We start from the raw sequence: 13120 nt of genomic DNA, 5'->3' as shown, positions 1-13120 counted from the left end.
GCAACCTGAATCATTCATTACATCAACCCCCTCAACATCGAAATAAGGAAGGAAAACAGTGCAGCGACACTATTGTCTGGTGTGAGCAAGCCCAGAGAGGGGAGCATGCTCATCAGCGCTGTTAGCCAAAGATGCTCTGAAGCACTCACGCGGTTAAAGAGGCTTCAGGTTTTACACACAAATTATACGCTGATAGGCCAAATGGATACAAGTCAGAGCCTTTTTATTGCTGCCAAACCTAAATATAACTGTCGCCTGCTCTGCTCACGATGACAAGCCCGATCCATCTCACTATTATATCCGATTGTTTATTACTACTTACTAAGTAGTTACCTAAGCACTGGCATTTTGGGTTGGCGCCCACAACTGCGCACTATTCCACGTGGGCTCAGAAGGTGTTTAACAGACATGTAACAGAAAAACTTACTGCGCGTGACAAGTTACAGGTTTACTCCCGAAAAGGAATCCATCCAGAAATCAGTGAGTACTTTTTTTCCCCCCTAAGTAAGCTAATTTTAGCAGTGTCTCTGGCCACAAAAGCATGGCCGTACATACTTAAGGCCATTTCGTGCAATTTGCAGCACGACTTTCACAGAGCTAGAATACCTATCATATCTATAGTGACTGAAAACAGCTGGAATGCTAATGTATCTATAAAAGCTATGAAACACACAAATTGAAGCCAGTAGCCTAGTTGTTCAGCTGCTAGCTAGTTTATCCGGTAGCACAAACTGTTTCTTTTGAGCGATTCTGCCCCAAAACGGAGCAGAGTTGATCTTTACACTGCTGACAAAGGCAAAAAAAAAAAAAAACAAAACCAAACCACACACACTTACTTTTGCCATCAACCACAACAGGGTATTTGCTATCAGAAGCTGCTTTGATAGCAGCTGATCCCTTGGCAAAGTACTAGACTCCAAAACTGATTTAATACACTCAGATTTGCAAGTTGCGTGGGGAGGAATTAAGTTTGGCAACTACTGTCCAACTCCCATAAAACATTCATTCCAATAAAGGTCACAGCCATGGGTAAAAACATCACACCCCTGAGGAACTCGTACTCCAAACTTCTTCAGAGCCTCAGTTTCCTTTTTCACCTGCAAAGTGCAATCAATATTGCTAGACCTAAAGAGAAACAAAACAGCCGGTATAAACTTAAAACAACTTTCTCGACGCAGAGGCGAAGCAAGTTCCCCTGCACCAAACGTTTCATTCACAGACAATTTGGAGCGAACCAAAACATGGGACAAGAGCTGAAACAGGAGTTCAGGTGGCCCCAGGGAGCCCTACGAAGGAAGGGGCACCCCAGAAATCTGCTCCCCTCCCAAGCAATCCTAGGACAGAGCAGCACCTAGTCTCACAGTGCTCGGCAGCTTCCCTATTTTGTCCTTCCGTTTACATAACTGCCTCCAAATTATTATTCCAAGTACCAAAATACCACAAAAGCCACTGAAGAATCCACATGAAACACATCTGGTCTTCAAACAAATCCATTTATTAGTTTGCATTTCTTTCCACAGAGGTTTTGACTACACTCACTTATTATTTAAAAAAATTCTTAGAGAAACCCATTTTAAAAATGTTTGGTTTTGCATGTTTATGGGACTTCCTTTTTAAAGGCAGATGTCAGTACAACTCTTTGTACTATTGTGCTAGCTTGAACAAAGCTGTAAGAGATCCCGTTCAGCTTTTTAAACTTAAATAACCACGTTCTGATGGAAACTAGTCACGTATCTCCAGAGCGGAGTAGGTGTGAATGGTAGTGTAAAATCTCTAACGCAGAAAATACATCTTGTATCGCATCTCGCTGCTAAAATCCTGCCATTAAACCATAATCTGACTTAAAAGCCCACATCAGGATGACTTAAAGAGTTGGGCAAGCAGGACTATACCAGCTCATTTGGAATGCATATTTCAGATTTGCGGTCAGAGTACAAAGACGTGCCAGAGCAAAGTGAATTTGCAAAGAGAGAAATTGCAAGCATGTGCGCTCCTTCGCAACAATCGCTTATCTAGAAAACTTTAAGGAGGGGTGCAAAATGACCAGAGAATGAAGGGGGAAAAAAAAAAAAAAAACAGGTCTCAGGCCTAACATAATAAGCATAAATCACTCTCGTCTTCTAGGCTTTGTCCACAACAGCAAAATGAGTATTCACATTTCAGCAACTTCTACCTCTGGCAAGCCTCCACGCGCAGTAATGAGAGCATGAAGTGCTAATTTAAACAGAAGACCAAGGGATTTCACCACCGTAATAAGAACCTGCTCCGAGATGGCTATTGCCGAAACCAGCTCTGGTAGCCACCTATTAAGTATACTAAATCTTCAAAATGAATTCGTTTGCGCTCGGTCAAAATTCACACCAACTACTAAATTTAACCCCGTATCAGCAACAATTCCAGGCGTTCAGTGGAAATACGCTGATTTAGGGGCTAGCAGCATCAAGGTGGAACGTACGCGCAAGGCCGAATGCACCTGAAACGCTCCCGAGTAGGGCAAAGGTGGGGAAAGAACCCCAGCCCCTAATTCCCACCTGCCCAAACCTACTTGCTTGACTGCGCTAGCCATTAGGCCTTTCTCCTCCTTCGCGGCCATAAATATAACTCACAGGTCTCTGGTGTAACATTCAGAGACACTTCCGGTTCTCTCTGTTCCCTTCTCCCTGTCCTCCTTTCATTCCCCCACTACGAGGAACACAATCAAGCGGTCCCAGCTCCCAAACGGCTGCGCATCTCCCTTGCCAAAGGGAGGTTAATATTCCCCTCTGGGCCAGGCAGCTGTAAAGGACAACTTGTTTCTGTATCGAGCAGTCAAATATAGAACAGGGGTCTGAAAAGTCAAAGTTCAAACACTGCTGATGACCCATCTGGGAGGAACATTACAGTTGCCCAAGAGAGATCCCATTTTCCCTGTTCTTCTTAAGAAAAGGGAAGAAATTAAAACTTTACATATGCTTAAAACTGGAAAACAAGCTATTAATTACTACGTAACACATACAGCATATTCCAAATTACAGCCAGTTGTGCACATCTTGACTGCGGCTACGTGGTCTGCCTTGAAAACAGAGACAACTGGCTTAAGGAAACGGAAGCTCTCTTCCCCTATAGACTACCTGTGACATTGCCCTGGAGAAAGCACGCTCAGGTCTACCTACGAGTTAACTCCCTGTTCCCATCACACTTACTCATGTATTTACGGAAGTAAAAAAAAGTTTAGTGGAAAACTTGGATTTTTTTTTTTATTTTTGAAAGTTAAGAACCTAATAAAAATCCAGACTGCCAACCACAGCGTAGAAGACGGGACCTTCCCTTATCATCGTATACAAGGGTCTTCTTTCTCATGCAGAAATACATCCCACACTTGGCAACAGCTGGCCAACCTTCTCCTGAAGGCCCAAAACGTCTCAAATCTTACGTTTTACAAAGAACTGCGTTGTGAAACCAATGCTGCCATTCTAGTTTGCTGGCACTCTTAAAAGAATGGCAGGAAATGCAAAATACAAAAGATCGATTTAATTGTATTTGACAAACTGTCCGTCCATACCAAGCGGATTTTGCTATCTCAAAACTGAAGAAAACACAGAACAAAGTCGTCGTCCAGCACCCAACCTGCCTCACTGTTTTTTTCTCAAAATAACCAGCTGATTCTCTCTAAAGGTGTTCTGGGGGGTTAATAACTCATTTTATTCTATCCCACAAACAACAGCCAAGCGGTTGCTTCTCAAGAGTCACGGCAAAATACATTCGCCTGCCCTGTAATCCTCAGTCAGGCCACAAGCTCTCTGCTTTGGTTTTCCCATCTTCAACGTGGGATATAAAATAAGGGCTTCTGTTTGTAGGGGTCCTGCGGCTACGTGTATGCCTTCCGTTACCTGTTATTGTTCCGACAATTTCGGCAGTTGATACACTCCGAGGGGTCAGTCTGAGGCACTGCTGTGTACATCCCGCCACCCTGAAGAAGGAAGGAGTCGAGAAATCAGTCACTGCTCAAACACACGAGATACGGTCCCTGATAAAGGAGAACGCAGGTCAGGGGAGGTGAGCACCCCCAGAGCTTTCCCTTCGTTTTCAAACGCTAATCACCTTATCAATCTTCCGATCCGTGTCCTGCAACACGGCGTGGCAACACTAAGCTGTTCTGCGGAGTCAAGGGGAGGTGTTTTGCCAGCGTGTGCGTCAGAGTAAAGTAAATAACTGTAACTTAAGACAAGCATGCGGTAATTTCCCCGGTCTGTTTTCAGCTTAATACGCTCAGGTTTAATTTAATAAACACACTGTAAATATGTTTATTTTTTTTAACACTGATGACAGACATGAAAGCAAATTCCTGCTCGTTAGCAAACTGTGCCCGTCCAGGGAGACGGAGTATTAACTTTGCAGGGCTGATGTCACAACATAAACCCATCCCACTTTCCTGCAATTACTCCGATTAGATCAGTTTACTTCGCTACACTGATTTTTGAAACATTTAATATTTTTACAGATGGGGTAATTCCTTAGCCAGCAATGACTCTGGGTGAGAGGGATTTTGCGTTGTTAGTTTTGGCTGAAGGGGCCATTACAAGCAAGTAAAATGCCCAGATTAACACATACCTCATTGTTAAACACTAGGCGGACACCGATGTGAGCGCCATTAGAAAATGGTGCTGTAGAGCTGTGCTACCATGCCGCATTTCAGAAGAGGAGCGGGCTGGGGAAAGCCCACTTGGTTTTTGAGACCTGCAGCGGTGGGCAAGAACAGCTTCTGCAGTCCTCTTTATTTGGGTGAAAACAGTTCTGGCCCTAAGTTTGTGAGGCTGCTCAGCCAGATATGGATCACTGAGGAAATGCCTAATTAGTCTTGATTGCCATCCTGGCCAGTTGCTCTCTTCCTCATTCAGTCCAATCAATGAAACAATAGAGGTCTAATGAGAATGAGAACATCCTGTTCTGCTCTGCCTCACCAGTGTGCCAACCTTATTTCTTCTACGTGGGAATAGAGTGGGTTACTCACAAACGATCTACAACAAGGAGGTTTAAAAACAAAAAAACCAAACCAAAACAAAAAAAAGACACCCATCAACTATACACAAAGAACAAGCTGTGGCATTTCATGGCCGTATCTCGCGGCACGGGGTTTTGCAGACTGGCTCCAAACACATGTAGTCAGAACAGACACCTGTGTTATCACGTGCTCTGCACAAGATCCATGTTGTGATTCCCGCATGCCAAAAAGAAAAAAAAATTAATTAGGAGCGACAAAGCATCAGTGCAAAGCCCCTAAGTGCTGCGTGCCCAGGTTTCTTCCGGGCTAGTTTTTAGGTACTGCAAAACCTTCCCTTCTGGAGCACTTGTACCGTTTGAAACTTTGGAGGGCTCACCACCGGCTGGACAGGTCACGAAAACACAAGTTTGGGCCTCGGCTGGTTCGTTAAGGCAACAGAAATGCTGCACTTCTGTTACGTGAGCAGACCAGAGAAAAGCAGGTGAAGAACCAAAAAATCTAGACTCAAAACTGGAGTTATCTGAAGCGACAACTACTGTGCCAGCACTAATTTGTTGTTCAATAAAATGAAGTGCTTGTGTTCAATTACTAACACAAACAATAGCCCCATTTTTTTTCCTCCAGAAACAGCATGCGTTACTCAGACTTTTTGAACTTTTTCTTTCAGTTTTCCTGGGCAATGTTCACAGTTTTGAGTAAGTTTAGTAAGTTTGAATGCAAGCCATCTGTTTCCATAGACAATAATGAAATCATTATTCTCTCTTGGAAACGGGACACATTTCAGCAAATGAAGTATTTTTCCACAGCATACAAAGGCTGGATCACAGACTCAGACTAGTTTTTAATTTTTATCTTAAAATTTCAAAACAAAAAAAAAAAGAGTCTGTCTCAAAAGTTAAAAACAAGGGACTAGAAAAGACAGTCTCGTTACGTTGCTGCATTTTGAGACGTATGGGCCGTTTTATTTTATGGAACCTCCTGCTACATTCGTGCTTTGGTATAATTAATAGCATTGCTTAGAGTTACAGATCTGAAACAGGTGGGGGAAAACGGGTGATCCATAAAGCTGCAGAATAAGCAGCTATAATTAAATCTATTTCACTTGAAGATTGAGAAATACCATATGTACAAGTAACATATCTCAACCCAGCACGGAAGAATTCTCAAAGCTTACATGCTGTTAAGAGGAGGGTAAAAGCAGACTTCCCAGAGTAAGTGGAATTTTTGCTGTCATCCGATAAGTCTCAAATGGAAACACGATATTTGGATCAGAAATCACAGCCCAGTTGCCTCCTCTGGGAGGAATAATTTGGTGGAACTGGCTGTTATCAATGGAGGAGTAGTTCCCCACCCAAACTAAGCCTGCTTCTACAAACTCCAAATAAATCCCCGAGGTCGAGGCTGGGCCTTTCACTCCGGGTAAGAGCTTACGTTCACAAGATGGTGGGGATGTTCATAGTCCACGTGCGCCCGGGAAAGGGAGCTGGCGTGCCCTGGGTAGAGTCCAGCTCCTCCATTCGTGATCCCATTAACTCCATTAGCGACTTTATGATGGACATGCGGACAGCCGTTGCTGAGGCCGCCGTTGCTTATGAAGTTTCCGTGAATGCTGCCATTGACACGGCTCGTGCCGGGTAAGGTCGTGTATTCAATCACTTGCCCGTTGATATCTGCCCCTTGATAGAGGTAGCCAGGAGGGTCATATTCTGCAAAAGATCCAGACATTATTGCCATGATTTTGCTACAGAAAGCATACTGACTACCAAATGAGAAGTTAAACGAGCACCTCTAAGAAACAAGAGGCACTTATCTTCCCTTTCTACAGTCTTGTAAATTAACTGCAATGTTTAAGGGCTTAGTATATAAATGTAGAAATGGAAAACAGCCGTACCCTGGAAAACAGACCAGGAACACTGGTCTTACAGGACTTGGCTGACGTCAGTCTCCAAGAGGAGCGTTCTAAAAACAGACCATTTATATAATCGATAGACTCTCTGCTATCTTTTACAAACTACTTCCAAAAAAATATCTTTGGCCAGCAATTGAAGACACTATCTTATCTTTCGAGAAGTTTTGCTTCATTTCTCATTGTCAGAGAGTAAGGACATCTAAAAATAACCACAAGCTATGGAAAGAACAAAGTTGATTTACGCATCGGGAACAGAAAAGACTACTAAAGAGATTCTGTTAGCACAGACTAGCTGGTGGGTATACAGCACCTTGCAAAGTGTGCTTAAGCTCCAATGTGTCTGCTCAATGCTCCTAACTTGCAAACTGGCAGGTTTTCCTTATTAACACCTCTAAAAGACTTGGACATTCAACCCAATTTTATTGTGAAGGGACTAGTAGGTAACAAGGGACTTGTCCTTCAAGGGCTATAAGTTCTTTCACTTTCCAGATATATATATATATATATATATATATATATATATATATATATATATATATATATATATATATGAGGGAGAGGGGAGAGGGGAGAGGGAGAGAGAAATGGAGCAAGAGATGTTGGGTTTAAGTCCCCACATTTTAACGAGTACTTATGAGTTCAGTCATTGCAATCAACAGAAGTCTATGCAGCTGCTTAAAGTTAAACATAAATCTAAGAACTTTGCCCAGGCATTTCACACACTATTGTTTAGATAAAACTGCAGCACAACCCTACAATAACGCAGCAGGGCAGGGAGCCTCAGAGAGGGACGTTATTGCCATTTAAAAACAAAACAAAAAACAAAAAAACAAAACACCCACACCTTCTCTGAAGGCACACCTAGAGAATACATGTCACTAAAAAAACACCAGCTGGCTCACAACAGGGTGCTGTCTCCCGTTCATGGAAACGCAATAGGAACGTTACTAATTTTACCCAGATAATATTTTCATATTGAACACCAACATGAAAGGGAACCAAAAATAACTCACTCTGCATGGCATTTTGTTGACGGTTCTTCCACAGACACATGGCAATGAAAACTATCAGAATAAGCACCATCACCCCGAGGACGCACCCCACGATCAAATACAGCATGTCACTGCTCCGAACCGGGCCATTCGATGGCCCAGCTCCGCTTCCGCCACCCCGGTCAGGGGAATTTGGTGGTGTGCTCAAGTCTTTCACTGGATATTCTGATGCTCCTGGCGTGCGTTTCACTAGATGAAATAAGAGACAAGTACGGGTACGTTCATTAAACGAGTTTCTACGTGTATTTTTTTTTAGTTATGAAGTGAAAATAATTACTGCTGGAGTTGAGATCCTAATGCCTCAAAGAGAAAGCTTCCAAGTCAATATTAAAAAGTATAATAAAGAAGGCCAACTACTATTGGGTAATAACTATTTGCCTTGGAAAATGGTTATTATCCAGCCTGCTAACCCTCTCATTGAGGTCACTTGAAACTTTAACAAGCAACTCGACATACACTCAGCTAGAACTGCACTAACTCCCAACTTGAAAGAGCACAAATCTTTCCACTTCTGAGGTCAGGAAAAACCACAACATGCATTTCTATCGTCTAACCACTGCCAGATGACCTACTTTTATCTGATGTGAACCCTGCTAACCCTGTTTTTAAAACCACACTATTAGAGATATTAAGAGTTGAAGTGAAATCACCGAAAACAAGATGCTGGTTTAATCTAGAACTCAAATTTACATTAGTTTCCAACACACCGCAGCTCAGACTCGTTCCATCTAGCACTAGGAACCTGGAAGAGGTGCTTAGGTTAGGAATGAAGCTGGTCAGAGAGAAGCAGGTATGTCAGATGAGTTGAATCACCTCCTGAGTATCGGGGGAAACGCATTTTAAGGAAGAGTCAGTACGAACGACAACAGATTACGTCTTGCCCGTTTTTTAAATTAGGGAGAAGTGTATTCCTCAAACCCTGCAGCTCCTAGCCTTCCCTTCAAAGGCTTTGCTACTAACTTAACTAAATTTTGATGCTTCCGCTCCTAGAGGCTTAAGGAAAAAAAAAAAAAAAAAAAAAAAAACCCCACTTCTTCATAGCACTGCATTTGAAGTTTACTGTCTGCATTTTCCCTTTACAGCCGTACTTGGTTTTAGAGATTAAAGGAGACAGGAATTCTTTGCAAAATAAATGTGACTGCCATATCTGACACTTCCAGAGAACAGTACAAACTTTGTGCCAGAGGCATGCAGGATTAGCGATGGAGGCAGCCAACATAACCATCAATTGCTGTGGTCTGCACTTACACAACGTGTCACAGAGCCCCGAAGACACAAAACAGACGTACAAATCAATTCTGTCATCTTCAAGAGCACGGTTGCGTCCTAAGGAGAGGCTATCAACACAGCACAAAACTCCCCAGAACAACAATACCATCTCTTAGGCCAGACAAATCTGCAGAGCTTTACGGAGAGTCTTTCTTGGAGCCCGACGTATCAGTTTCCACACGTTCAAAACAATCCTAGCTACAGGAGACAAAGCAATCCCCCAAAGGATTCCGGAAAACCAGAGTCTTCGACGCAGCAGACTTGTCCGTTGCAAAATGAAAAAAATTCAACACGACAAGTTTTATGCAACGAAATACCCCCTTTATACTTCGCAGACCAGCAGATGCGCTTTCCAAGCGCCTCACCTTTGGTTTCGCAGATCATCACGTTGCTGTACTCGCTTTCACCACCTTCATTATAGCACTGCATTTTAATGTCGTAAGACGTTTCTGGCTGCAGGTGATTTATCAAGTGCCACTGCTTCGTACCTACAAAAAAAAAAAAAAAAAATTAACTGCATTTCATCTACTCGCATGAGTCAGTATTAGGTACGTGTATGTTGTAGTGTCTTTCTGTATAAAGTGCTGGGGTACCACAGCTTTTCCTCTGAGCATAGAAATCTTCATTAACCATTTTTTGGCTTTTTATTTTTTTTTGGAATTACGGAATTTGCAATGTCTTGCAAAACAGATTTTTCCCAAAAAACTTTGAATGAAAATGTTGTTTTGATTTTATACATTTTTAAAACTGAAATCACTATGAATACTCTTCGCTACAAAAAAGTGGAAGTCGCTGAACTCGCAAAACAGATATCCAGAACGGCTGCTGACTTTGAATTTAAGGATTTGGGAAATCTGGTTGTCTTATATGGGGAATTGTTCTCTTCTCCCCTGAAACATTTTAAAGCTGTTTACCAACATTTTTTTTTTTTTTTTAAACAGAATAAGCTTTCCTTGATTCATCCCTGGCGTACAGGTGTCTAGGATGGCTTAGATCAGTTATTTACAATATTCAGGGCAAATAAGAAAAACCCAGCAAAAGAGACAGAAAACAGATTAACTCCAGAGAGGGTAAAACTCCACCGTGATAAGAACTCCCCCGTCCCCGTTCGCAATCCCGCAGCATCTCTAGTAACTCGAAGCGTGAGATGCCAACTAAAGCAGAGTATTTTCTCCGGAAGGACACATCTGGGTTAGTTGGTGAGTAGAAGCCGCAAATAATTGAACGTATGTTTTATTAAACATCCTAGGAAACAGAACTGGGCAGTAAGGCCGACTCTGCCGTTGCGCCTGCCCCTGCGGAGACGTTTTGCAAGCCGAGCAATCTTCTCCAACAGGACGGTTTTGTCATCTCTGGCTGCCGGCCAGCGTTTCATTTAGACACCCTCCTGAAGTACCGAGCACTTCAATATAAATCACCGGCAGTTTTTACTTTCACGGGCTTGTGACAAATTTTAATAAACAGGGACCTCTTTTTTTTCGGGAGTTTAATTAACTGTTTGAGCACTTCTAATCCCTCTTGGAAAATACCACCTTGAACTGTTTCCACTGTTTCTAAGAAACTGTCATACCACCTACTGATTTAAGCATTAATAAAAAAAATAAAGCCCGCTCGGCTGGCAGGGGCTGTCACCACGACGCCACTCGAGCCCTGCCGAATCCGAGCCGACGTACAGATACCCCGGCTCGGCGGCCCGAGACCCCGCGACGAGGGCCGCGCTTGAGCCGGTGCCGTCGAGCAGGACCCCGGCGTCGCTGCAGGACGCGAAGCTGGGCTTCAGCCGCCGAAACGAACAGGCGTCCCAAACGACAGCGCGCCAGCCCCGGCCGAAGCCGGAGCCGGCCTTTCCCCAAAGCGCGCGGTTTCCCGAGATTTGGGCTTTTCCCCCCCCCCAGCGCCCCCCGCCCCCAAGCATTCCTTTCGGTAATTACTACACCAGGTTTTAGGTTTCCGCTGCAAACCATTAGTGGAGCTGGAATCAGTACAGGCACTTTAACTGTCCTCTTCGTGCACCATTAGCAAGGGAAAACATTTAAACAACTGACATCAGACTGCATTTACATTTCAAATTCAATCGCTAGGACCCTCGCAACAGAGAGACTCGGAACATAAAACGCAGGTTCGGGCTGAGTCGGCCCTGCGCTTGCTTAAAGCCCCTGGAAGGGACTCCAGGGCCATCCGAGTCGCTCTTTTTTTTTCTTCTTCTTCTTCTTTTAAATACAATCTGATTTTGCCTGTAGCAGCATTTATAAGAGAAGAGTTTTCTGTAGAGTTTTGAATGTCTCAAAAGACAAGACTTAACAGGAAACAGGGAGGAAAGCCTAGGGCGACTACTTAACTAATACAGGCATCACTACGCTTTTTCCACAACTCGTGCAGTCGTTTCAAGATAAAATTCCCCGTCAAAAATAAACTGATGGATTCAAAAGGTAACAGAGGAAAAAAGCAAGATTTATGGCGAAATAGCTAAAGCAAATCATGCGGTTCTCCATGTTTTTCCACATCTAACGCTTCCAATCGCACTTTCACTGAAAATAGCTTTTTCACCGAAAAGCTGGTTTAGGGGAGCACAGTAAAGAAAAGTTCAAGTTTAAATATTTCCACCAAATGAGTTTCTGTTCCAGGCTTTGGCAGAGCAGAGCAGCTGCTAATGGTTTCAGACTGCCACAAAGAGTTCAATACACACACACACACACTCAGAGGAAAAAAAAAAAATTAAAAAAAATATCAGAAACAAGCTAATTTCACAGCACAGTGGAGCCCACTTAAACAACTAACTGCTTAGTGTATAAGATTTATAAACACACAAGTTCAGTCTAGCAAAGGCTAAAATACATTTGCAGATGAAGCTGCTCACTGCATAAGCTTCTTGAAAGCAATCCTCTGAGCAGAAACTCTGGATCTTTAATAGCTTCCTAGTGTGCTAAAGCTTATGTCACGCATCAAAGTACTGCACATACTATTGTCTGTGCAGGGGAAAGTTTTCAAAATAAGGGCCCATTCCTCTTGTAACCGAAATAAATGAGGGGAAAAATAATTAACGTCATCGGGACAGAATGAGATCACTACATTTACTCAGCCCAAGCAATAAGGGCATTTTAAGCAAAATATTTTTAAAAGTGTTTTCCACTTCTGGACTAGCATAGACATTATCTAATAACTTCTTCCAGGAAAACGATGATCTAATATTCATAGAAAAAAAACACCCTCTGATTAAAATGCAAAATGCAGCACAAACTTACCTGCGTCTGCAGGGTCCTGCTGCCCTTGAGGCTAAAGGTAAATTCCTTATAGCAGGAGAAGCATTTAAGCAAGGTAAAATGAGAGATTTCAAACGAGCAACTGAAAACCCTGTGCTGGGGTTCAACATCTTAAAATCCATCTAGTTAAAATAGTCTGCAACACAGATGCACTCACCCTGGCTTAAATCTCATGTATGCTGGTTTCTCTTTATTCAATTACCTCGAGTTAAGCCAGTTTAAATACATCTGCATTGAGGATCTGCAGTGGCATAACAAGAGAAACTTAAAAACAGTATTTAGATCTCAATTTTCAAATGTAGATGAGGCTTCAGATGCAAGAAACAAGTTCATGTGTGGGCAGAATTTGACGTTATGTAGTTGAGATAGCTACTTCTGTGAAATATATTGTAAAGACTTAGTTTGGGAAAAGCAGTTTAGATTTCATATAAACACAGCCAACATGGCTGCATGATGTTCTTCCCCATCAAGTAATGTTATTAAGTAGGCGCATACTGCACCGTACCTTCCACAACATCCCTCTTGTAGTCGCTGTCGTTGTCACTGTCCGTTGGCCGATAATAGATATAAAATCCTTGAATGGGTGTGTTGTTGTTACTCGAAGTAATATACTAAAAGAGAATTGAAAGAGACTGCATTAGAGAAGGAA

The 13120-nt window shown here is 42.7% G+C and overlaps 1 protein-coding gene across 7 annotated transcripts in view; it reads right to left on the bottom strand.

The window, feature by feature from the left end:
• Positions 1 to 13120, bottom strand: part of CDON (cell adhesion associated, oncogene regulated) — a 60828-nt gene that overhangs the window by 2226 nt on the left and 45482 nt on the right. For all 7 annotated transcript variants that reach the window (XM_068916773.1, XM_068916775.1, XM_068916776.1 and 4 more), the window contains 5 exons: positions 12977 to 13082; positions 9577 to 9699; positions 7904 to 8131; positions 6413 to 6687; positions 3870 to 3949 (listed from right to left, as the gene is read on the bottom strand). In XM_068916773.1, coding sequence (XP_068772874.1) covers positions 3870 to 3949; positions 6413 to 6687; positions 7904 to 8131; positions 9577 to 9699; positions 12977 to 13082 — 812 coding nt within the window. The remainder of the gene's footprint in view (positions 1 to 3869; positions 3950 to 6412; positions 6688 to 7903; positions 8132 to 9576; positions 9700 to 12976; positions 13083 to 13120) is intronic.

Source organism: Struthio camelus, chromosome 22 (assembly GCF_040807025.1).
Source record: "Struthio camelus isolate bStrCam1 chromosome 22, bStrCam1.hap1, whole genome shotgun sequence".
In the NCBI taxonomy this organism is placed as follows: domain Eukaryota; kingdom Metazoa; phylum Chordata; class Aves; order Struthioniformes; family Struthionidae; genus Struthio; species Struthio camelus.
This window is presented reverse-complemented; position numbering and strand designations above follow the sequence as displayed.